At 37.8% G+C, this 27,534-nt stretch overlaps 1 protein-coding gene across 14 annotated transcripts in view; it reads left to right on the top strand.

Moving 5' to 3' along the window:
* Positions 1-27,534, top strand: part of bru3 (CUGBP Elav-like family member bruno 3) — a 1,256,451-nt gene that overhangs the window by 1,189,883 nt on the left and 39,034 nt on the right. For all 14 annotated transcript variants that reach the window (XM_074093042.1, XM_074093039.1, XM_074093049.1 and 11 more), the window contains one exon: positions 3,400-3,479. In XM_074093042.1, the coding sequence (XP_073949143.1) occupies positions 3,400-3,479 (80 nt within the window). The remainder of the gene's footprint in view (positions 1-3,399; positions 3,480-27,534) is intronic.

Raw genomic sequence — 27,534 nt, 5'->3', positions numbered from 1 at the left:
TGCGGATATTTTGAGGATCGAATATTTGCATCGTTGTTAATTAGTTTCAATTAAATTAAATTAAAAAAATACAGTTACAGTTAATGCAAGAGTGATTATTTTTGGACGGAATGGTATTTTTTATGAAACAAAAAAAAAATTACCACACAATACAAATAATGTATGTGTATAATTGATTCTTAGGTCATTTATTACATACTCTGAAAATAGTCTCACCTAATTTTGTGGCATCTTATATGTTTTAACTAATAACAACAGTAACTTATAATCTTAAGTCTTAATGTCTCTAAGAAAAATGATTCTTGAATTAGTTTCGATAGTTTAATTTAAATAGTAAACAGTTTAAAACTCAAGAATAAACTATCCCGAACTAATTTATTTACTTCTTAAACTGAATCAAACTAAATGAAATCTCAAAGTAAAGACAATCAGAATCTCTCGTTAGAGGCGGTCCATATAGATCGGATGTTGTTTACACTGTTCGCGAATTCATCTCGGCATTACGAACTTCCTCCACTGTGGAACAAACTTCATACGGGCAAGTTTAAAATGAAAGATTCGAACTGAGCCCAACACTGTAATAATATTGGATCTCGCCAACTTCGCCTCAAACCTTGATTGAAATAATGGCATTTAATGTAGGTATTTGGCTCGTTTCGAGTGCCGAGGGCAACAAAGTTTCACACTTAACTGTTAGGGCATAAGTTGTAGCTCAGATTATGTCGGTAAATAGGTACCTCATTCGATACACGTAATACCAATACATGATGCTAATATAATATACGTACTAGAAATCATACATGAATTACTCCAGCTACACTGAAACAAGACATCGCTTCTCCTCGTTTAGTGTAGTCTATTACATAACTGAATTAAGCCACGCTGTCAGCTGTCTTAAGAGTTTAAGTTAAAGCGTAAAAGTAGAACCATTAGGTAAAATAATAACAACGCGACCCGCCCCCGCCGCCGCTACGAGGGCTCACGGCGTCGACACACAAAAAACTTACTCCATCAAATACATTGGAAAAATATCTAGAGTACAAATAATCAGAGACGTACGCCTCATCTCGGCGGATGCTGCGAACGTATGATTACTCGAGCTGACGTGTGTCAAAGACATAAAAGGTGCTTCGCGACGTATATAGAAAAAAGATGGCTTTAAAGACCTTTCCCTGTTAAGTTGACAAGCAAACACCCGTGCCTCGCGAACGGCGCAAATCAAACGACCAAACATGAAACAATTCGTAAAGGTCGACTCAGTCGAGTGCCAAACTTTTTAAAGAGTAATGCTTCCGATACATAAAACTATCAATAATATTTGTGATCGGCGGCGACGCAAACATTTCTGTCGCGGGCGCCGCTATCGGTCGGCCATAAAGGCCTTTCGCGCGATAAAAACTGATCTGTGAGTTTGTTCGCCAACAACAGGAAAACAGATCTTTGGCAGTCCGCCAAGTTACCTGCAGCGGCCCGCGCCCTGCGTGCTATCTCGCGACTTGGTCTGCGCTCCCCCGATAAAGGGTTAACAAATTGCATCCAACTTCGCAGCACACGTCGCCGAATGTGGATGCAGTAAATAGTTCCATGTTTGCCGGCGAAGTTTTGACTTCTTTCGCACTTGCCAAATGACGTTCTCATAATGGGTTCGCCGGCGCGGCCGAGGCAGCGCGGCTCCGCGCGGCCGCCCGCCGCCGCGGCGATTGTCACCGTTTAAATTGTGTTTCTGTACAATCCACGCTTATTATTCTTTTACTCGGCGGCCTCGCCCGGCGATCGCAAATTGTTTTTTTCTATTCCGCCTCTGCTTATTTTGCGTTGTCTCTATTTTCGCAGGAGGCGGAGATGTAAACATGGTGTGGAGCTTAAAAAGTACGCCCTAATTTATTTGGAGCGCCTTTTCGGAAAACGCTTCGGCCGTGCTCTTTTATCCAGTCGAACAAAGGATAATACGAATAAAAGCCAGTCAAGCATAATCGTACTTCCAGCGTCGAGAGCTCAGCGAAATAGTCGCCACAATTTCCCGTGCAAAGTTTTTACCTTTCGCTCGCGTGGATTTTTTTAAATTCATCGCTGATTTAATATGAAGTAACGAGCATAATCTACTGCGAGCAGGGCCCGTGTTCTCGTGTCGCCGCAGGAGCCGTAAAAGCGGATGTAAATGAAGATTGTGTTCGCGTCTTGTCTAATTTTGTTTCGGTTTTGCATTTGCGGGTATAAAATATGGGTGAAGCCGTCAGGGCTAATGTTATGTTAAAAGTGGCGGGTGCTCGGTAAGTGATTTAGTTGTAGGCGAGTTGCGGCGGGGTAATCCTATCCTGGCGGGGATCCATCAGTCGTCATTAGCGGCCGCACCTGCGGGAACTAAGATTGATCCGCTCCCGCGCCGGCGCCTCTGACAGCTTGTTATTGAAAAACTGAGCGATAATCCCACCGCGAGCTATTGTTTAAGATTTCCCTTTTTCGGACGTTGTTTTTTCGCTCCGCGAATTCGTTTTTTGGGATGCTTAGATTAGAATTGAGCCGCGGAACTTGTGTAATCCAAACTTGTTAGTAAACTTACGGCGTTCACCGGAAGGATAATGCGGCGTTGGAGCGATTTTTTGGATTACGAAATATTTTCTTTTGTTCAAATGGAACTTGTTTTTACGCAGAGGTGATTTTTACATGCAACTTTACAATATGTACATGATTATGATTAGTTACAAATTAAATTGCTTTGTATATTTTCAATTCTACATTGTTCTCTTTTAACTTAGCGAGGGGATATCCTATGATCATGGATATGGGTCACAGAGTAGGGCCTGATACAACCGAATCCTTAAGATGCTTGCATAAGCTAAGCATTATATAATTTGAAAAGAAACCATTTATGTTCCTATACGTTTGCTAAAAAATCGAAAAAATATGTGATTTTGTTAATTTTTAACGTACCGAGTATGAAGTTTAGTATATAAAAGCAGATGGGTTCGAACCCCGGCGCACACCTCTGAGTTTTTGCGAAATTCATGGGCGAATTAGCATTTGTGTGTCATACTTTAATCTTCAAACTAAAAGGTACAAATTGGTGCTATTTTCTGTAAGAAGACCACGATTATAATTCTGATAAAATCCCGATATTTTTACTGTATGATTTTATGACTATGTGAGCTCTTTCTATTGTTTTTATTTTGTCTAAACAGTATTCCCCTACTATAAAAAGCCATGGTGGCCTATTATAGTGGTATGATCTGCGCCTTCTCAAGCAGAGGACCGTGTATTCAAACCCGGGCTCGCATATTGAAGTTTTTCGAAATTCATGTGCGAAATTACATTCTAAATTTATCACGAGCTCAAAACACCGTGAAGAAACCTGCACTTACTCTATAGAGATGTATTAAACTGTATGTCTGTTTGTTTCAGGCTGTGCGTTTGTTAAGTTCAGCTCGCACCAGGAGGCGCAGGCCGCCATCACCAGCCTGCACGGGAGTCAAACTATGCCGGTAAGTCGGCCACACTATATGATATCTCTGTAATACAATTCAAGGACTATGGGGATGGGGAAAAAACACACTACATCACAACAAAAACACAGTAAAAACATAAATAGAAGAAGAGACTTAATTAAATCCAAGATTCGATTCTATTCGCTTAACTGAGCTACTTTTGTTCTACAACTTTTTAAAAATATGATCACTGTTATTTTTTTTTCATACAGATTAAATGTAATTTTCAATGTATGCGATACAATATATATCGTCACTACTTTGAAATATCTCGTATCTCAAATCAATACGTCAGCAAATTTGACCCTTAAAGCAATGTTCATTAAGTTCACTCGGAAAGACCATCGATTTTGAGATACCAGCTTATTTCAAAGTAGTGACGATATGTACAGCACATTGATAAATTTTTATCTATGAGATGTCAAATAAATGCCAAAAATTATTTACAGGCTCTCGTACCAAGAAACAGCGATAACACAATTTATTGATTAAACTTTGAGGATCAATAAATATCTAAATTCGAGTTATTTGAAAATGTTACAAAACAAACGTACTTCTTAGTTTCGCGAGTAGAAACGAACCTTGAATTTAACACCTCATGGTAAAATTTTGGAACTGCCAGAAGTTTTAAGCAAAGAACTGTTTATAAAATCATTGCCATCAAAAAAAATGATTTACGTGAAGAAAGGTTTTGACTTTCAACGATATTTTGCTCCATGTGCGGTCATTAGGATTATGACCAGTACAACGTCAATTTGTAACTGGCGGGAGATTCGAGAGTTATATTGCCCTGAGCTCAGGCTGAGTGTACACGTGAAATTTATTTAAGTAAACAAATATTTATTGCTACAATTAGATTACAGATACCGATTAACCACTAACCGATTTTACCGACATTTACCGATTAACATCATTGCAGTGTTGTAATAACGTCACCCGCACCAAAGTTACGCTCCCCAGTCATGAACATTGCTTGTGTGAGCAAAGCTGGGCGTAGAAGCTAGTATTTAGTGTTTTTAGAGCTGCAACTCCACACACACAACATCTAATTAATTAACAAATAAAGTTGACAAACTTCCTTTTGTAGGACCTACAAAAGGACTTATTAAAAACCTTGTACGACTTTTGTGGGAAATTATGTTTCCAAACTTTTTTAACTGAAGAAAAACGTTTTGTATCACGAAGGGTTCCGTACCTCAAAAGGAAATACGGAAACACACACACACACATTTAGGGTGTCTACGCGTCGTCGCCTAATATTTTATGTCCGAATATGGTCTAATAATTATCTGAATTTCTTTTCAGTTGAATCTAAATATATGTATTTCGGAAAATCATTTACTTATGCTACTCAGTAGTCTCATTAGGTTGATGGTTTCAGTATTGTTAATATTATATGAAACAATCATTAGACCAAACAATACATTAGGCTAAGTAAACATTAGACCATCCGATACAGCCGGGCTCGGCGACTTCCCATTGAGCTGTTAACTTATCCATCTTCATCTCAAACTGACGGCATAGTTTGCAACTCTGCAGCGTAACGCTTGTCGAGAGGGATAATTAACTCTGTAGATACGTCTCTAATGAGGAAGGATAGAACAAGACAACATGACTATGGAAAACATAGCCATGTATCGTAGGTATGTATGAAATATGAAATTAATGTTTAGGTACAATTTCTAATGGAAAGAAACCTAAGGTTACTAAACAAAACGCTCCGCTCTGTGATTATGATAAATACAAAACTAACGAAGAATAGAAAAGTAACGCTGGCTAAAAACGCGAGACGTCTATATGGCTCAGAAGCCATAATATATTTATTTTCCCAGCTCTGCCTATAATCATTGCTTCAAAAATGAATTATTGCTGAAATTACTACCTATTCTTAATTTTCTAAAACCTATGAAGCCTTCGATTTGAAGCTTTTTTCTATATTTTCCTTTGTATTCGTTTCTCTAATAAAATGATCGTCTTGAAGAGATCGCGTTTTTTCTTTACTGCTTTTGTATTCGATGAATCACTAAGTATAGCAATTTGTACCGTTCACTTATAAATGAATAATTCGTAAGTCAATGATGAAAAGTGATAGAATCAAGACCATTCCTAAGAAACAAATTAGACAATTTACAATCTACGGAAAAAGGCTGTAAATTTTAATTTGTCACGTACTCGCCGCCCCGAGGTCCGTCCAATTAAACCAAGTAATTGTTTGCTTGCGCGTAATCCATGGAATAACAACCCTTCGAAGCATCCTCTATCGAATACTTTTCAAATCTTTTCAATAATGCTGTAGAATTGGAAAGTTTTCCAATTAATGGGTTTTGTTACGAACAATGTTGGTAATTGGTTGCTCGGTGTCTAATAGATTATTACGATTTATTGCTTTGCTTTATTTTTTATTCGTAAATTTTAAACGGCGAACCGTATTTTGAGTTTCCCAGGTCCACTTAATGGGAGGCCTGCTAATGCTCGGTCTTCCGGTTTGTGGTCACCACTAGACAACTTTTCTCCCACAAAACTCTTCGAGCAACGTGGCCTGCCCATTGCCACTTTCACTTCGATATATTCACTGAGTTATGTTGATGACTTTAGTTATTCGGAAAATTTCACTTAAAGAATCTCCGAATATATTCGTAGTCCTCTATTTGGTGCGTGATATTATTTTCAGTAATTTTCAACGTAACAGTTATTGCCAACGTGAAAAATAATTATTCGATAGCACTCGGGTGTATGACAGCGATTGACCGGTGTTACCAACATAAAAGTTTATTTAAACAGCATAACGGCAAACATACAATAACATGCCGAAGGTTGGGCCAACATTGGACAAACATAGTCAACTTGTATTTCATTCCAATCGTTTGTTTGTGGGGTTACATGAGACCGGGCAAATATTTATTGGTGCACTCACAATGCTAACGGGTGTATTTATTGAAAGCAATTACAATTCACGTCATGGCGTGCACAATAGTAGTACGATTTTATTGTACAGTTAGACTGGCCAGCGAAAGCTGTCCACGCATTTTTTACGAAACTTTAATCTGGTATCGTTTTGAGACTGTCAAAATTGACATATTGTCATTCTAACCCGGCTTAGATAATTTTGATATTTCTGCTTTAATAAATTAATTATTTTTTGTTTAATTCAACCTCCTACCACCCTCAAAATGAAAAATGTTATAAGATTATGTTAGAATTAAAATGTTAGAAGATATATTCAATGCCAATCTGGTCAAAATGGTCCAAAAATTGATGCGTCTGGACTGTACGTAAATGGGCACTGACAAAGGTCATAAAATTTACCAAGGGACTACTAAAATGCATCATCAACTTTCACTCATTACTATAATGAATGTTGATGCAGCTTGAAGTCCCGAGTATAATTTAATATCTGGAAATTTTAAATAAATATCTAAGTATCAACATTGTTTAATCAGTGCAGCAAGTGTAGCCAGCTTCATTTTTTATAATTTGCCGCGGTTTGTCTGGGTCAGCTTTCATTGTACAGAGTCTAGTGCGCTGTGTGTGACAACTGTTATCCCCATATATTTTGTTTTAAAATTGTAAAATGACAACACTGTCACGGGGCTGAAGCTGTATTAAATTACCACCATCGTTTCGTTAAAATTTATTAGCGAAAATTACTTAAAAAAATATACCTTTAAAACCCTTTGGATTAGTCGTACATTTACTTAAATGTAAGAAATATACCTTTTTGGACGAATACGAGTACTAGGTAGGTATATCGTCTCTCATGTTAATTTGTGATGGTAAATTTTTGAACAACTTTTAAAGTTTAGTTTTGAATCTATACAGTTTACACCCTCACACAAAGATTGGCTGAATGGCTCTGTGCCAATTAATTTATTTTTATTACTTATTTGTTGTTGTAGCGACAATAAAAATACACATTATGTGTAAATTTCAAGTGTTTCTATTACAGTTCTCGAGATACAGCCCTGTGTCAAACAGACAGACGGACAGCGAAGCGTGAGTAATAGGGTTCCGTTTGTCATCCTACGGGTACAGTACCACTACCATGAGTTTACTGTGACCGTACTCGATAGCGACGGCGTAAATTATATGTAGAGGCGGTGTACAATTCTCCATACAAATAATTTACGCCGCCGCTATCGAGTACGGTCACTGTAAACTCATGGTAGTGGTACAGGACTTTCCGGGAACGGCGCGAATCGACATGTCAAAAATTGCAAAAATCGGACACGTTTCTGAATCTCATTTAAATCCTGAACCTTTCACAGTTCGATGAAATCAACATAATTTGAGGATATTAAAATAGGACTTAAAATCATTTCCGCTTGCAAAAAGCCTTTGATACTATCCGCGACACTGGCCAGCACCAGCCTAAGCTTTTTGAAAATCGAACGCAGACAATACACGGAAAGTAATCCCCACACATCACTTTTTTTTTAAACGGCGTCGGCAGTGTGAACGGCGCGATGATAAACGATACTCGAACAGCCCGATATGGTGACGCTGTGCACACACTACGCTTGTCTCTATTAAATACCTACTTTATTGCGTCAACACGCTGTTTGCACGTCTGCGGTACTGGCCGTGGTGAAGAATTAAATTGTTTGAAATTATTAAAAAATATATGTATATCGAAAAAAAAAATTTAGAAGAACTTGCCTTCGATGGCTTTTTCGCTGAAGTTATACAGGGTGTCTCTGAACATGGGGCTTTAAATGCGAGGTTGGATTCTATTAGTATATGAGCTACTTTTGTTTTGTAGCATTTTCAAATAACTTGAATTTAGATAAGTACTTTATAGGGCCTCGAAGTTTAATCGTTAAATCAGTGTATCAGACATGGCGGTGTTATCGCTGTCTCTTGGTACGAGGGCCTTTAAATAATTTTAAACATTTACTTGACATCTCATAGATAAACATTTTATTTATTTATTCCTCTTAATAGCGGCCATAAGGCATGGGCCAATGTCAGTTAAATTAAAGATAAATATATTCTTCTTATTCACGTTGTACAGTGATTGTAGTTTTTGTATAGCAAAATTCCAGAAACCACGCGGAGACAACTTGCGCATTAAAAAAATGTCAGACACGAGAGCAATATAGAATTTTGTGGTCACTGTTCACTGTTAAGGTTAATCGCCGCATAAAACACTATCAAAATTATACTTCAACTAGCCAAAGAAGCAGAAATATACCAAAATTAGATATCGTCTACATCCGCCATGTTCGAATGCTACAAATCGAATTTAGATAAACATTTATCAATGTGCTGTAAATTTTGTATTGTATCGCATACATTGAAAATTTAATTTAAAATGTATGAAAAAAATTAAATGAACAGTGATCATATTTCTAAAAAGTTGCAGAACAAAAGTCCCATGGTCAGAGACCCCCTGTATAAATTATAACAATAACGGTTCCGTTTGTTACACACACGCTGAGTTTTTTTTTAAGAACGTGTCGCGTAGTTCAAATTTTATTCCACAGAGCAGTTATACCGAACCAAACCGATTCCATTTTCAAAGGCTTGTGTAAAAAAAAAAAAATGCTGTATCTGAACGTGAATCGTCAATTTTTTTATGTAAGAAATTTGAAAAACAATGTTACCATGAAATCAAACTGTGTGTAATACCCACTATCTGTCTTAACTACCAATTAGTGGAGACAGATCCTCTCAAGTCCCTATTAAACGATGAGCGCTCAGAAAAAAGCGGAGACCATTTCCACAGCTTCATTACATGACATTACAGATTCGATTCTACTCGAACTCGTTGTTAATTTCGACCCAAAATAAAAGAAGTGCTTGAGAGCAGGGTCGCCCACTATATTTTTTCAGAGCAATAAAAAATGCAAAACGCTTCAAATTTAATATATCGTGTGAACTTGAACTAGTTAGATTAGAACTTTCATAAAATACCAAAAGTTAATTAATAAATAACCTAGAACTGAATAAATAAATACCTGTGTATTCTGTACTGCTTACTGTGTTGGTGTGCAATAAAGAGTTATTGTATTGTTGTATTGTATAAATACTAATTGTTTCTCTAATATCACGCTAATTTATCTTTTGAGAACTTTTAGTCTTCAAACCGCTTGTAATTTGACCTATTAATAAAACAAAACTTTTCTTTGTATTTGTTTTCTAAAATAATTGGCGAAAAGTTATAAACTAAAAGTATGCACACCTAATCATAACTTCACAAAAAAAAAGAATTCAAGAGACAAGAAATTTTAAAATATTGGCAACTAATTTGTATGTATTTTTTACAAGAATTTGATAACCCTACTTAATACTGCACTGGTAAATACTGGATTGTATCGGGCGGCAAAAAAAGTCCGAATGGACCGTCCCGGCCAGCGCTTAACTTTTTAATTAGTGGTTTTGTTCGGTAGGCTCTGCCTGAGCGCATTATGACTGTATTCACCCAGAAAGCCTTTGACTAGCGTTTAATAAGTAAGTACAACTGATTAAAAAAATAATAACCAATATTCGCTATGATCATTTTTAATTTCGTAAAAAATATCATATTAACCAAAACAAAATAAAAACAATGTTGGGATGTAATACTATTCTAATTCACTATTATTTTCGCATTTTATACTCCCTAATTTAATAAACTTGGCAGAAAAACTTACGTGACCCTTTACTTAAGTCTTTCTGCCAAGTTTCTTTTCATTACACAAAAAATAGTATGTGATATATGTCTCTATTTGCAAGTAATATTACTTTACATCGTTAACCCTTTCACCCTTTAAATAACTTCACGGTTTAGAAACTACACAATTAAATAACATTTATTTTCAAGAATTGGTTCGTACAGTTTCATGCCGCAGAACAAAGCTCATATTCGGTTTCAACAAAACACTCGGCTGCTTTGATATTTTCACGTTCATTTTACTCGTAAATTAAAATGCGCGAGCTAAAATAATTCTTCTGCTATTTTATTTACCTGGCAACTGGAACTAGACTGGATATCTCTCAAATTAAATATGGCGGCGGAAATTTGCATGAAGAATATCGAAGGTACATTAAACCGGGATTGCAGGAACATTATCATAACAAAGTGCGCGCCTTGTTGGTGAAAGTGGCTTCTTCTTTGTCCTGCCACGCGCGATTACGCCGAATTACGTTTTATTAGCATTAATATCAAGGATTTTGGCCCCAAGGAGGCATTTGTTGAGGAGCCTTCTAATTAGTTGGATCCTTGTTACGGTACCAATAGTTTGGATTAAGCCTAGCTATGTATGTATATTACACGTTAATTATGTATCGGGCGGCATATTACTGGGCTACGCGGATTGCGTAGCGGAACATAATTAAGCCGTGTGGCGCGGCTTTAGGGATTCCAAATTCAAAATTGTAACTTTCGATTTTGTTTTTTGGTGCGTTTTTGTAGCCTAGCTTTGAGGTGCCAGTTTTAATTTTATACTTTATTTTTAAAAGTGTAGTGTGATTTAATTGTTAGTGTGGCACTTCAGTCTAGCCAGTTAAAAAAACAGACTAGTTAAATTGGATTTTATTATAATAATTAACTAAGTAATTAATCCTAACTATAATTGTAACTCCCTTCCCCACATTTCCTTTTCCCTCATTACTTCGCTGCATGTCCTTCCGTTCCGTCCCTTTCAGGCCTTCGCGAAACTAGCTCCCTTTCAATTCTAAACGGCTGAAGCGCTGCCAATAAGCTCATTCTACTAATCCAAGAACTTTGCTGACAAGTGGGTAGCACGGGGTGTTTCGGCACCGCCGATAATTCCTTTCAACGGTAGCACAAAGGCCCGGATTTGGCCCAACTTCCCCACTAATGACGTTTTTGTCTGCTGCGACAAGCTATCGCCTGTGCTATACCGATTGGGTACAAAAGTATGAATAGGCGTATTATGCTGTAGTACATATTGCGCCGTATGATGAAACCGTCAATGGTATTATGGCAGAAGCCTATAAATATTAATTACACGCTTTTATCCGGGGACCACGTGGATTTTTATGCGTACCTATTATATTTTCAATTTTTACACGTAAACATTGCGTAGGACGAGTTTAAGTGAGATAGGCTATTTGAATTAAATCTTGCCAATGCGTGTTTTTGAACAAAAACAATTTTTAGGTAATTTTACATATAAGTAACTAGCGTTATAAAGTTTTGAAATTTTGGATTAGATAGAGATAGCAATACTAGCACATAAATCCTGTATGGACTTTTCTAATAAATGATATTGATCCAATTTTGAACTGTAATGTATTTTACTTCGCTTAACTGCTGTATTTATAATGTATACTGTGTTAACTGCTAAGCGTAAGCGATTAATTATTATACAAGACTAATACATTAAAAAAAATAGAGTCGCCAAAAAAAACTTTATACAAACAAAAACAATCGCTATTAAAAAGTTTTTGGTAATAAATTCATTTTTAACAAAAACATTTTTGCTGACTGTACTTTTTGTCTACTGTACTTGCATTGTCACCCAAACTACATTTGCATACCAAATTTCAAGTCGATGCCATTCACCATTGAAGAGTTCCGTCCTGCGGAGACGATCCTGGTCGGACTATCAGAATGTCTGTACCAAATTATTGTATTGTCACGCAATTCACATAACTTAATAAGATAAATTTCAAGACAATCTGACTAACTACTAGAAGTGGGTCAAATTTAACTTGCAAGATTTGACCTGCACATACACATACTCGTACATACATTAAACATACATTGCAAGTTAAATAAAAGCTTTTAAAAACACAAATCTCCACATCCCAGGCTATTATTTACCGATTCGTGCTTAATTTAAACCTAAACAACTAAAACTACCCTTTTTTAATTGAAAACTAGATAAAATATCTGAAATAACTATCTATGAAAAACTATCCAAAAAAATCGGTGCCCGATATTTTACGAATAACTGCCTCTAAAAACTGGGATAATCCCGCTTTCGCAGTGTATTTTGTGTTAGAGAGCCCTCTATCATTTTAATTGGTTTTCCAATAGTAAAATACAAGTCTGGAAAAATGAAACGCAGGTAGGTTTGGTTAGGAGTGCATAATAATCGCGCTCTCCGGAAAAGGAAGTAGGTAACGATAGGAAAAAAGTGGGGTCGTAAAAATTCCTATATGTATAAATGTCTTGAGGAGTTGACTGACTTATTATTTCGTTTATTTTACTATTAGAAAAAGAATAAACGTACTGGGCGAGCCGTTAATGTTGAAAAACGATTTAGAAAAATAGTATTAAATACTTATTATACCAAAAGAATAAGTAAATGATCACCATACATGTGTTGTAACATTTCATAAAAGTGTTTTCCTAATAAATGAAATAAAATAAAATAAATGATATGTATGTAGCTCGCTAATGACGTACGTTCTAAAGCAACCTGTAAGAAGAGCAACTGCGAACGACAAGCCAGTAAATCTTTCGCAATCTCGTTTATATAATATCTAGATTACTTCTAGCATTTCTAGTATTCTACCCCAAAATAAACTCGGTGAACATACCTCCAGCCTAGCCCGAAGCTCAAACCAAAACATCCCCGAAAATCCAGCACCATAGCATAGCATCATTTGAGCGGCAACATTTTATACTTACATTGTTTGGGGAAGAAGGGGGGATATAAACAAGTCTTAATAAATTCGTTGATGTTCCGCTTCACCCCGCGTGGGGTCACTCCCATGCGAGCGATCCTGCGCGTTTACGTTCGTTTTCCATAAAACAGCACAAAATAAAGAGAAATAGGCTTGACCCGGTATGTGAATATACTGTTAAATACTAGGTAAAATACTGGGTACAAGTACTTGGGTTTAACTTGAAATCTTGTTTTCTTTTTCTTTTTTTAAATATTAAGCACAGCGGTGAGATTTTTTTTAGTTTCCAGGGCATTCCCTATTAATGAACTGAGCGAGCGTGAAGCGCGAAAAAAGTGTTTTCCTTTCAGCTTGGCGAAAAATGCTCTGATATATGGTATCTGTCCGGCAGATTTCCGGAAGTTCTTCTCTATTACGACCAATTTCTCAACCGATTGATGTAATAAGTTGAAAGCGTAAAAAAAATCAAGTTTTAGCTATTTTGAAAATCGGGTGACACAGCTATTTCAGCTCACAGAACCACTAGATCGTAGATGGTAAAGTTTTTAAAATAGAGGTGCTTGGGGTTAGAAATCGGCCCTCACTCAAATTACAATTATTAATATAGTAAGCAAAATTCTCAGGCACAAGTCCAGAATCTACTGCTAAATATTCCCTACATAAAACCCGTTCAGTGAATTGAATGTTGATATATTTTTTTAAGATTTACCAAATAGAAAAGTACCTACTGCGCGTTTAGTCTATAATTATGTCATACACTTTTCAAATATTCGTAAATGCTGCTCGCCTTCCCTTTTTATCAAGTACAAAATACTTCCGCGAACGCGTATAAATACCTTTTCCGCGTAAACGTCATCGCGTCGGTACAGTACACAGGGCGTGTTGTCTTTAATAATTGGGCTCCCTGTGAAGCCTTTTACGAACCTTATTAGGGATTTTCAAGTGCTTCATTCGCCCGAGGGCGTTAAGGACAGGTCAACTATGGCTTTTAAACGTTGAGCTTTGGTTTGCAGCGGCTCGGGTAGTGTTTATACTCGAGTCGTGCGCTGTTTTACAAAATTAAGCGAGATTCAAGTTGTTAATTGAAACGTTTGGACCTCTAGAAGGATAGGAGTGAAATGGGGCGGGGATTTTAAAGTTGAAATATGGTTGTCTGATCCTAACTGACTGCTCCTCTCATCCACTCAAAGGTTGACTGTAGGGATCCCAAGGGATAAGTCTCAACGTTTGTCAATCGTGTTGTTTATATATTTTTGTACCATAAAGAGTTTACATACATATTTTAAACTCATTAGAATTATTTTCAATCCTAAGGATCCATTCAATATTAATTTTGGCCACACGTTTCGGTTTTGTTCGGTAAAAAAACGGCGTACTACACGTTACCTTTTTAACATATGTATTTGTTTTAGTAATACGAAAAAAATATCTAAAAACGCTCACATTCTGACCAACCTAACATAATGATAAACAACCTAGTTAATGATAGTCCCGATTGATTAATTAGTTAATTTTGTTTTTTTTTTACTGGAATGCAAGCATCCTATCATTATAGAGGTACTTTTACGAAGTTATATATTATGCTGTACTTATAAAATCAATGTGTCTAAAATTTTGTTGTTTGTTTTTTTTACATTGACGCAGAGCCTTAAAATGTTTATTTTGTTTATTTCAACTAGAACTAACAATACTTTATTTATATCATACAAGAAGAAAATTACAGTTATAGAATTATGTTCAGGTTTTGTTAATTTTATGTGCCTAATGATAACCCCCCCCCCCGATTGTCACTTTTTTTGAGCCGTCTACCAAATACTAAGAACCGTGTTTAGTTTAGAATTCGAATGGTCTACGGCCAGATTATTCTAACTTGCTAAAAACATATTTACTAAAATTATTGCAAAACAATTTGATGTAAATTTAGAATAAGTAGGTATAAAAATAACGAAATTTCATGAAGCGTGGCAAAGTTTTATGGTGTAAAATTAGGTTATAGCTAAGTTTTAAAGATGGAAATAAAACGTTGTCTGACTTGAAACCTCTTTAGTCTGAACCTACCTGCTAATTTTTTAAAACTAATCATAACTCCCTTGGGGAGGAAAACTATACGTAAATCCGTAATTACCGCGGGAAAAATTGAGGCCATTGTCTTTTAGTATACAGGCATGGAATAACATCATTGACGAGCAAGTGTGATGAAAAAGAAATTAAAACGTCCACTATCAATTACTAGAAAATAAAGCTAAGCCCAGCCACACAGGCGAGCACTAAAAACTACACGCAATCGTAAAGGCGTACACAAGGCGCAATTATTTGCCGACATGGCGTACACTGGCGTTCGTAAAACCGGACAGCGACCGCAATAAGACGATATTAGACGGCATATACACATCCTTGCAAACGCAGTTATAAACGTTGGCCGTATTTCCGGAGTGTTTCGTATCGTATCTGAATTACCCACCCGTTTTTTTATTGAAATTCCACGCCGCTTTTCGTGGTTGATAATTGGAATTTGGTTATCAGCATCATCATCTCCTACACTCGTCCCACTGTTGGGCACACTCTACTACGCACTAGGGATTTGAGTCGATCAACTTTTTCTTGTCGTTGTGGTTGTATAGTTGCGGTCTCCTGCGTCACTCTTTAAACCTATATTTATGGGATTAAAATTTGCCAAACGTGCATTTTTGTGGTAGTTTTAAACCCCTTCTATAATTTGGTTATCTAATTACATTTCTTCTATTAATCTGTACTACTTTTGTCCCTTTGCTGAAACAGAATAACAACAAGCAATAGTCGATCCACACATTTATAAGTTTAACGCCAATGCCTGTCCGTCGGTCTGTGACATCATAGCTCTCAAACAGATGGACCGATTTTGATTCGGTTTTTCACGTAACGTCACGAGTTTCGTTGAGATGGCTCTTAGCTATGTTTAATAAAAATCGGTTCTGTTTTTTTTGAGGTATTGAACTTTGTAATGACATTGTGGGGGGTTTTCTACTTTTGTAAGTTGGCTAGCTTTTATTTGTTTGTATTAATTTGACGATATTTTTAGAAGGTAATAGATATATCTATTGATCTAGTGCAGAGGTTCCCGAAGGGGTCCAGGTGGATCCCCAGGGGTCCACGGGAGACCAGACGGGGCTCACGTTGGCGTGAAAAAAAAATGGGGGTTTTAGGAGCTTCGGGAATAGAAGATGTAGCAGCAGGGGGTTTACTAAAAACAGTAAAACTTTAAAAGTGATCTGTGAGGAAAACTTGTTTGGGAACCTCTGATCTAATGTTTTAAAATTATTCCATAATATTTTATATTTAATTCCTTATCATCTAACACATGCACGAAAGCTCGCACGGCATATAACTTCGTACTCAGAGACATAACTAACGCATAGTTAGCGCGGGTGCGTAATATTGCCCCCCCTAGGGTAACTTACGGCACCCCTAATTAAGGTGAGATGTTTCTTGCCCCAACCCGCTTCCATCTCATATTCTGAAACGTAAACATATAAAAGTCGTTATTCTTTTGTAACGGTTTGAAATAACTCAGATGATTTTTTAGTCGAAAGCTTTTTTTATACACCGTGCTATTTTTGATATCCGTTAACTGTAAGGGGACAATCTACAGGTCAAATGAAGTTAATTTATCTAAGACACTAGTGGCCTAACTCTCTGTTTAAAAGATAATTAAGAGTTAAGATAATTTATTATTAGCAGTAAAACAGCGTAAAGGTCCTTAATTTATGATTTTTTTTTCAAAGTCCATAACTAACCCGTGTTTAATTCACACATATATAGCAAAAGAAAGTTAAATTATGTGGATTTTTTTATGCCTCTCTTATGTGTCACGTCAATGTCACTTCTCAAGTTTGTTTATTTTACAATTAACAATGAATGTGAAGCTATTATATATAACAAAATAAAAATGATTTCGAAAAAAAATTTTTTTTTTCAATTTCGTGAAAAAGTTAATTATCAGGGAGTTCATATCAATGAACTGAGTCGTCTGCCAAAGTTAACGCATGTTAAAAAAAAACACGCTGTAAAAGGATCTTAATTAAGTTTCCTGAAATCTTTATCTATTTGTCCGCCACTTTATTTAAATCCGTTTAACCTTTATTGCATTGTTTAACATATTCGCGAACTTTCTCATGTCACCTTTGTAATATTCGTAGAATTTCAATATTTTGCTTAGTTGTATACTATAATCGCGCTTGCCGAGCAGATCCATCGATAAGACATAACTATTTAACCTCCATTTCACTTCATCTCGATTAGGCTACGCCTTAAAACCAATAACCCGGGTCCTGCGTGACTAGAAAATAAACCTTCCGAGATAAAGGCTTCAACAGCAGCCAGCCATGTCCTAGGGCTGCCACCTTCCGGGCATCCCGTAAATATTAAAGCTCTGTGGTAACACTCACTGCCCTCATCATTGAGGCTCAGTAGTGGGTCGAATAAAGGCTGGGATGATGATGATGATTATTGTAATAGTAATTTTTACCATAATGAAAACGTTTATTCTGTAAGTAGACCGCATAGAGCTCTTTCACATGCACATTTCTATACTACCAGCGCTTTCGGAAAGAACATTGCCGAGAAGAATGCGCGGCAAGCGACAAGAAACTTAAGATTGTTTTTTGGAATCTTTTTGTATTTTTTATTTCAATTCCAAATTTTTACTTTTACGGTCATCCCGTAAAACCTAAATTGAATTCTTAATCTTAATTTGATTGCTTAGTAACGATATCTCTTGTCCGGGTGAGCGGTTAGTTCCAATGGAGTGCCGAAAAAAGTTTCTCGATGAGGGCTACGGCATAGATGTCGCTAGCGTCACTGCTTAAGTGGCTAAAAGCTGAGATATGAGGTGCATAGGGGAAATTCGTGTCGGTACCGTTGACCATCAGTGGTGTAGCGGTATAGCACGCGGTACGGAATACCGAGGACCTGGGTTCGATTCCCAGTGATGGTCTTTTTTTTCTGGTTTTTCTGTGCATCTATATTTTCAGTTTGTATTTTCGACAAGAAACTTGGCAGAAAGTTTTTTTTTTTACAAACAAATCTATACAATGAGGGCTAATTGACAGGCCAAGTAACGCTAGATGGCGTTAGTATCGTGAGGTTTTTCTGACGTTACGGTCTTCCTTGCATTAATATTATCTTATTAATATCTAGCTAGAGACTCAAAAAGTGCCAATATCAATTCTAGAAAGGCACACGATAACATATCTACCCTTATTATCTGCGGTAAATACCATGGCTTCCTAGTTTCAATATTTCCAATAAAAGACCGCCATTTACACGGAGAAGACCCTGCGACTGCAGCTAAACGTTAACTTAGCATAATCGCGCGTCAATCGTCGTCGTAAAATTATCGCGCGCAGAACGCTCCCATACGTCGCGGGACGTGCCTGGCGTGTGAAGAGGCTGTGGTACGTCATACGTTAATATTGTAAGCATTTTTTTACTGCTTAGTCTTTGGAAAGTTTACAGTCGCAGTTCTGTAAAAATAGGGGTAGTTCGACAAATCTGTGCTATAGTTTTAACCCCTTTTTATCCGAGTGCCCGTAGGCTATTTTAGGCTATTTTACGACTATACCGCTGGCAAATGCGATGTGAGAGACGGTGACGCAACGGTGTCACGCTGTTTTACCGCCTTTATTGTTTTTAATATTATGTTTTTCAGTCATAGTCAAAATACCACGCACAGGACTTATCACGCTAACACACACGAGTAATATTTACCTCGACGCTTCGGCAACATTGCAGCGGCCGTGGTCTCCTCGTGACCATTTTGACTATGAGTGAAAATCATGAAAGTTTAAGACGATATGTTTTTCATTGCTTATATGTTGCAACCACATTAATGACTGGAAACGTCAATCATCAGTCATCAGTCTTGGGGCCACGATAACTCATATTGGTAGTCAAAACAAGATTTGCTTATTTTGCAAGCGAAGACCCCATAGAATCTCAGTCTAAATACAAATACAAATATAAAAACTTTACTGTCTGAGTAAAGTCATTGTGGATTTAACTGAGGTAATGGGTAGGCCATATATCACGGAGAACTGATGGTCGATGGGGCCGAAAAGTTCTCGAATGGAGGGAAACTGCAGATCGGCTAGCAGCCTAGCACAGCGTAGAACGTCGAGGTGGCCGGATGACCTGGCAGAAGCCGCGAGTTCACGGTGGATGCAGGCCGCTTCCAACCGAAACAACTGGAGGTCTATGGCCTATGTCTGAAGCTGCGTTCCACCAGAAACATAAGAGGAATGCTTAATTTACCTATCCTCGCTCAGCGCAGCTCTAGTGGAAACTCTAAAAAGCTCGGCGGAGGATAGAAAGAAAGAAAGAAAGTAAAAGTTTATTCGGCAAACTTGTAGGTAGCATACATCGGGTACATATAACTTAATGTTTAATTAAGGTCAACTTAAAGCTAGCCGAAAGAGCTGGCAGCTCAGCAATGCTGAGGTACGGAACCACAGCGCTGAGTTTCAGCTGCAGCCAAAGGGTATTTACCTATCCTATATTTATTTTTTAACCCCCGACTCAAAAAGAGGGGTGTTATAAGTTTGACCGCTACGTGTGTCGGTGTGTCTGTCTCTAGCACCGTAGCTCTTAAATAGGTGAACCGATTTGAATCCGGTTTTTTTGTAACGCAGAGTTTTTAGCGATGACTCTTAGACGTGTTTTATAAAAGTTGGTTTAGCCGTTTTTGAGATATTGAACTTTGACGATTTCGGGGGTTTTCCAACTTTATGTTGGTTAGGTTATTTATTTGAAGCGTTCCTATTGGTTCATGATAAACACATTTCTCGCTCGAAATAATCCCTCAAATTAATTACAAACTCCCGACTCTGGGTTCAAAACAATCTTTTATGACCGTTTCGGCATTTTGCCAAAAAATAACAACAAACTTAACGAGAAACAGTATCAAAGTCAACAACAATAATAACAGAAATGAACAATAACAAAATACAATCCAAAGAAAATGCAACGGAAACTCAACTCGTATACCTACAAGGCAGTCACGTCACTACTCTGTTCCACTTCACACATTGCGTCATTTAAAAAAAACTATCCTATTCGATGGAGTCTATTTAATGGCCACTGATATTGCTTTATATTTTTAAAAACACAGTTTTACATTTTTTGATTATTTTGCTTCAAAATAGAAATTATTTTTAAAAAATATTTTGCGAACATATTATGCGTAATTCGGAAAATTTTCAAGTGTCACAGAACTCATCACAGGTGAAAAATACAATAGTGTTTTTTTTTGTGGCAATATTTTTTTTTCTCTATTTTTTTAACACTTATGAACACCGAAGTTATCTAATATGAGTAAACAGCGTGAACATGTAATACCGAAACAATAGCAGCTCAAAACACATACAAATCACAAAACAGTGAAAGATTTTTCCAAACGTTTAACTCTCGCGTTTAATTCACTAACAAAGCCGCACCAGCGGCAGTCGGTAATCGAGGTGGAAATACATTAGCATAAAATAACAAAGGCTAATTAGGCTGGTCTCATTCTGAAGCGGCTCCTGCATAGCATTAACTAGAGCTATCATACGCAATACGCACTGATTTTAAATTGAACAAAAGCGGCGGTTCATCTTGAAATTATCCTGCATAGGATAACAAGGTTTATGAGCTTAGTTTCATAGATAAAGACAATTTTAATATTATTTAAGCTTAAGAGACTATTTGATAAAATTACTACAACACAACGAATCAACTTACGATTATAAGTCAGAAACGTTCCCACTACAGCAGTTTTCCATTTTTCTGGAAGATCCTTTTCGCTAATCGGACCTTTCCTGTGTATATAACAATACAGTGTATTGTAGTAATTTTAAAAGAAAATCATATTATTGAATTATACTTCTAATTATAACTTAATCTACCATTTGCGTGATCCTATAAGTTTGGCAGTCGAAATAAAATTCCTCTTCTAAATCAGACTTCTGACAGAGTGGTTGTGAGGGTTGTGAGGGTTGCCCATCACTGTGGTCGCTGTTTGTGCGATTCTTCTCCACCAGTCTCTATGGGCCGCTTAGCGAGCGCGTTCTACTGTAGGGATCTTGGTGACTCGATAGCGTCTGTCCATCGGGTTCGTGATCTCTTGCCTTCAACTCTGCCCTGAATTAAGTACCAATGTTCCATTGTATCCAGATTGCGCGGTCTGCTTGGTATATCGGTATTAATGTTGCATAAAAAACAAAAGTCAAATTTGAAGTCTCTGAACAGCGGTTGAGATTTCGGGATGCTATTCCGATTTCGATAAGACTATAAGGGTAAAAAAGACGGCTGCCATAAGTACGACCGTTGTCTGTGGCATGTGGCATTAGCTCTTAAACAGATGGAAAGATTTCGATGTGGTTTTTTTACTGTAAATCTAGTTTCACAGAGATAGTTTTAGCTTAGTTTCATTCAAATCACGTTTATCGTTTTTGAAATATTGAACTTTTAAATTATAATTGCGGAAGTTCCCCAACTTTTCTAAGGGGCTGTTTCATCACCCATTAATTAATTTTATTTGACAGATAAATGCGATGCCTTCTCCGTCTATTCGAACCAAATAAACAGAGACGACATCCGTCAGATAAATTTAATCAATAGATGGTGAAACAGAGGGTACGTTTGTTAGGTTGTTGTTACAGTACATAACTACTTCAATCGTTTAAGAATTTACCTACTCGAACCTTACTGTCATTATTCATCATCATCATCATCAGCCGGAAGACGTCCACTGCTGAAGAAAAGCCTCCCCCTTAGAACGCCACAATGAAGGACAACTCGCCTCTTGCATCTACCGGTTTCCCGCAACTCTCACGATGTCGTCAGTCCACCTGGTGGGAGATCTGCCAACGCTCCGTCTTCCGGTTCGTGGTCGCCACTCGAGGACTTTTCTCCCCCAATAGTTATCTGTTCTTCGAGCGATGTGGCCCGCCCATTGCCACTTCAACTTGCATATTTTTCCAGCTATGTTGGTGACTGTTGTTATTGTTACATTGTATTGTTTTGTTAGTTTAGAATTGTCTAATGCCCTAACGCAAAGACTTCACCATTTTATTATCTACAAGCTTTGGACTTTGATTAAGTCTTTGTCTTACATTGTCATTTCTTTTCGAATCTCAACAAAGGGGTTGGTAATGATTGGTAGGGCTAACCTTAGGTTATCGGTGATCCTACTTTATTATGTTACACAGATCTAACTATGAGGACATGCAAGCCACACTTAAGATTGAAGGCAGCTATCTCGTTGTCGAAAAGCCGTGGTGGTTTGACCTATCGCCTCTGAAGCAGAGTGTCGTGGGTTCAAACCCCGGCTCGCACCTCTGAGTTTTTCGAAATTCATGTGCGGAATTAAGTACATTTGAAATTTACCACGAGCTTTACGGTGAAGGAAAACATCGTGAGGAAACCTGCACAACCTGCGAAGCAATTCAATAGTGTGTGTGAAGTTCCCAATCCGCACTGGGCCCGCGTGGGAACTACGGCCATAGCCCTCTCATTCTGAGAGGAGGCCTGTGCCCAGCATTGGGACGTATATAGGCTGGGATGATGATCTTGTTGTCAAGTTTTGATGCTTGCAATAGGGTTGACAGCTTGGCAGTGATTTGTTTGCTTGCATTTCACCATTATGAGCTCAGCGTAAGATTATAATGCAGTATCACCGAACTACCAAGTATCACCGATAAACCAAGATTTGCCCTAGATGTTGGCAGATATTGGCCGATGTTGGCAAAGAATGCGGCTGGCGGAGGCCGTATGCAGATGTCTGTTTGTCCAGTCATTACTGGGTGTTTGCCGGGGCGTCTCGCTCGCTGCAAAACGCTGTCCCAAGGGACTCGCTGAGCGGTTTTAGCGTCACACAAATTATTTTCACTTCTCATGCTCATAAAGTTCGTATTTATGCTAGATGTATGCATAATATAAGTTTTTATGATCCAGTGCATGGAGTAAAAGACAATCAGGCGCCGAGATATATACTTAGTACACAGACACTAAATAAAACTATATACACATAGAATAAGGTTTTGATTTCGTTTTGTTAATTTTGTATTTTTTATAGTCAATGTACTATATTCCTAAATTAAAAACTAGTCGATAGGAATGACAAGACAATGATAATAAATTGTCAAAGAAATAAAAAAAATATTGATAGCAAAATTATTGCTGTTTTAGTATCTAACCCTTGAATTGAAAAGCAGCCTAGCCAACTAAAATGACACTTTTTGTGCACTTGTACAATCTACTATTGTCCGTAGTTTCTGCCGAGTTTTCGCTTAAATATGCGTCCATCACATGCACAGAACCTTATTATCAAACAAACAACAAGCGATCTCAGTTAATTTCTCCATTTTCGATTCCGAATACCAACTTTGTCTCCAAACTCTACTTTTAAGTTTCATTTTAAGTTCCGTGTCGTGCCCAAATGAAAAAATATGGTCATATCTTAAACCGTTTCAGAACGGGCTTCAACGCTAAGTTTTCACATTAAAACCCCGGTGTTAGACGGGTTAATCCATCACACCCTCTCACTTGCACCTCAGCTTGCTCCATTACGTATGCATCACGGGTCCCCATTTTTGCATTTGTAATAGGAATCATTCTGTAATTATTCACTCGTTACATCGGATAGACTGAGGCAGCGCAGATGGATTAGCTCCGTTGAAATATGGACTGCATTCGCCGGATTTTCTTTGCGCTTTTGTTTAACTACTAGTACTATTATATACTACTAGCGTTTACCCGCGGCTTCGCACGCGTAAGTCATTAGATACAGCAATTGAATTGAAATTCCGGGATTTTATTAAATTCTCGTGGGAATTCCCAAAAATTACATCGTGGTTTTCACTGACGTTAAATTAAAACACCCATGCCAAATTTCATGAATCTACACCCAGCGGTTGTTATTTCAAGATTTTATCCCTATCCCGTGGGAAAATCGGGATAAAAAGTAGCCTATGTATTATTCCAGACGTTCAGCTACCTACATACCAAATTTCATGACTCTAAGCCCAGCGGTTGTTAATTAGAGATTTTATCCCTATCCCGTGGGAATATCGGGATAAAAAGTATTCTATGTTTTAATCCAGGTTATAAACTAACTTTTCGCTAAATTTCATCCAAATCCGTCCAGCCGTTTCAGCGTGAAGAAGTAAACAAACTCACTCACTCACTCACTCACTCACAAACTTTCACATTTATAATATTAGTAGGATTATGTTACTGCAATATTGTTGTAAAATGGAACTTAGCTTGTAGTAAATGGATGGATGCTTTTAAGTTGGAGGCATTCGCTTAAGGTAATCATCGCATTCAAGAGAACCTCTTTTTAAGTGGTATATTCTTTTTCAAAACATTATTTTTATGACACCTGCGAAGCTATTCTATAAAGTGAGTGTACAATTCTCAATTTGAACAGGGCCCGCGTGGGAAGCACAGCCCAATCCTTCTCATTCTGCAAGATCTGTATTATTAAGGTTTTTGATTTTGTACGGATCCCTATTTTTTTTAAATATAGCCTTTGTCACTTTGGAATAATGAAGCATTGTAAAGTGTGTTTTTTTTTAATCGGTCCAGTAGTTTGAGTTTATTCGTTACAAACATTCAAAAATACAAAAATACAAGTCTAGTATAGTAGATAGATCTCAAGGTCTCCGAGAAAACAATAATAATTAATATAATTTACAATTTATCTAGGCGCCATTGGTAAGCTACATAGATTGACAGTAATTCGTATCAATCTGCGTTGGAAGATCAAATTAGAATTTATTTCACACTCTTATCAAAAACATGTTTTTAATAGTTCTTTTATATTTGTATGCAAATATGGCAACGTATTTTTCTGTTAGATCTTTTTCTAAGACGTTTGCTTCTGAGACATTGTAAATGATCAATAAAACGTCGGTGCGCCGTCGCATGTAATGAACACATATTGCGAGAACCTCCTGCGATAACTCACCGGCACAACGAACTTAACGTTTGTTTGTTTGTCGCGCTCTCGTGCAAAAATAATACTGATTTAGGTACTCAGGGGTAGATAAAGTTGCAGATCAAGCCACTGGCTACGCGCCAACCAACACTTTAAGACAGACAAAAATACGGCAAGCCATCGCGATGTGTGCGTCCTCGTGTCCCCACCTCGTTACTTAATGTGCTTGTAAATTCCTACAATAACCGCAGCTGCATCTTTCCCATATCTCCTTCTTTATACGTATTTATTGACCGCACCCTCACACACATAAATAGCGAAAATAGTCACTAGATTTTCAGCAGCGAACAAAGTTTAAGCTCAGAAAAGATTTGGCTCCCTGTTCAACATAAAGTCACGTTTTACGATGTCGCGTCATTTTAATAAAGGCTCGTATAATTTAATAGTTCGTCTCGACTGGATATTTTGTCTGATTTAAATATTAAAAGAAAATAATTTAAATGCATTCTTAGTAACGAGAATTCCTGCCAATACACGTCGGCTCCGACAACTGTAATTTACCTACAGCTTCGGCTCTTTCAAAAGCAGGTAACCGATAAAACCGGCAAATCAACCGATTAAAAAACAAAACGTGCACCAAATATTGTAGGAATCTCTCGAAAATACCGAAACACGAAGCGTATAAACGTTTAGGGCATTTCTGTATGCGGGCTCCGTGCAAGGGCGTACTTGAATAACTTAGGTTTGTTTGCATAAAAACTCGAATCTCCGAAATGCGAGTTTAGCCCCGCGCCGGGCACCGGGGCCGGTCATTTGCATAGAATAACAAGCGCAAGCTGCGGGCAGCGGCGGCGCAAAGAGCTCTTGTCCGGAATCAGCGCAGCGCATTTGGCCGACCCAATCATCGGCGCTGAGTGCCCGCGCGCCGCCTGCATCTAATAATCCTTAACACTCCATGCTTAATGGAATGCATCTGAAGGCGCCCGACTGCAATTCGGAATACACTCGGTTGCTATCTTGTTCCAAGCACCTTGTTCAACTTGTTTTCCTTTAATTCGACTTATATTTCGATCCGAAACAAACCTAAGTGAATCTTGTACACATTTACATAAATCAAACACATTTACATTATTATTTTGAGCGCGTCGTAAAATTACGACTAAAAATAAGAATTCCATTTTTCATTAGTCTGTTGAAAACTTTGTTTTTTGCTGCCCTCGGATTTTCTTTGCCCGGGGAGCGGAATTTTCTAAAATTTGTTCTTAGTTTGCATACTCGCTCCTAAAATTTAAATTTTCCCGATTCAGCAAGTTTGCCTCTATGTTGACAAGACAGCGCGGGCGCTGTGGTAGGCTACCTCTGCTTTACATAATTTGCTGCGAGCATCTCACACGCCACCGTATTGTCCGTCAGCGCATTAATTATGGATTCAGTGTCCACCCGTTATCTCTTTCTCCCTGCATTTGGGGCAAATAAATTAACGTTAACGGTACCATTTGAAATGAAACACGGCGATGCGTACCCGCACATTTGAAAGAAGACCGTATCGCGTCGCCGGATTAAAATGAAAACAAAAAAAGTGGAATACTTTGAGCGGAAAAAGCGTTGTTTCGAAAATAAACAGGGCGGCGCTATCAGTTGTCGACAGTCGAGCGACTTGGCGTGAGATTTAATAAAAGCGGTTCGCTGTGGCGCCGGTGCCCAGTCGCGGGCTTATCAGAGTATGGAGCTGCTCAAGAGTGAATTATGTGAGGTGGCACGCGGAAAGATGAAAATTAATGAGCCAAGAGTGAGTGCGATGCCGCCGGGACTCGCCGTTTAATGCTGTTTGATTCTTTTAACTTTTTACAGCGGAGTGCAGTGCGGGTGCGCTGAATTAATGGCCAGTCGTTTGGCGCAGTTTTTCTGTTGCGCCCGCTCCTAAATGCTCTCTTTAAGTGAGACACTTTTGTCCAACTCCTCTTTAATTTTGTCTAATACTTTTAGTTTGCCAAGAATTGTGTGAATGCTGTACTTGGGTGAAAAGACGCACTTCAAAGTAATTTCCTGGTCATGGCGTCGTGTGTACACACTGCGTCTGTGTGCGGCATTAGTCAACATCAATAAAGCCAGCCGCAGTAATCTTCATGACGTCTATCCGCTATAACAGTATATTCGCATCACCTCGTCCCGCGCCCGGTGCGATTTTAATATGAAATTTATTACGGCCACGTCAGCACCGATTTAGACTAATTAAACGTTTCAGGCTTAATAGGGCTCCGGCGCGTTTAGCTTGTATTCCAAACCTCTATAAGACATCTTAATTTACGGACGGCCGGTAATAAATGTAAAATTTCAAATCCATTAGGGCCAAGTTTTGATATTAAGCACGTACCTTAATTTGGCTGATGGAAAACTTGACTCGGCCCTAAACTCCTTATAGAAAAGTTTTTTTAAACCGTCCGCCGGCTGAAGGGGCTAATGAAGACGGAACTCAATTTCCCGCCGTCGGGGCAGGTAAAGAATTTTCTACTTTGGGAA

Source organism: Choristoneura fumiferana, chromosome 10 (assembly GCF_025370935.1).
Source record: "Choristoneura fumiferana chromosome 10, NRCan_CFum_1, whole genome shotgun sequence".
NCBI classification, from domain to species: Eukaryota; Metazoa; Arthropoda; class Insecta; order Lepidoptera; family Tortricidae; genus Choristoneura; species Choristoneura fumiferana.
Note: the sequence above shows the minus strand (reverse complement) of the source record. Positions and strands in the feature narration are given on the sequence as shown.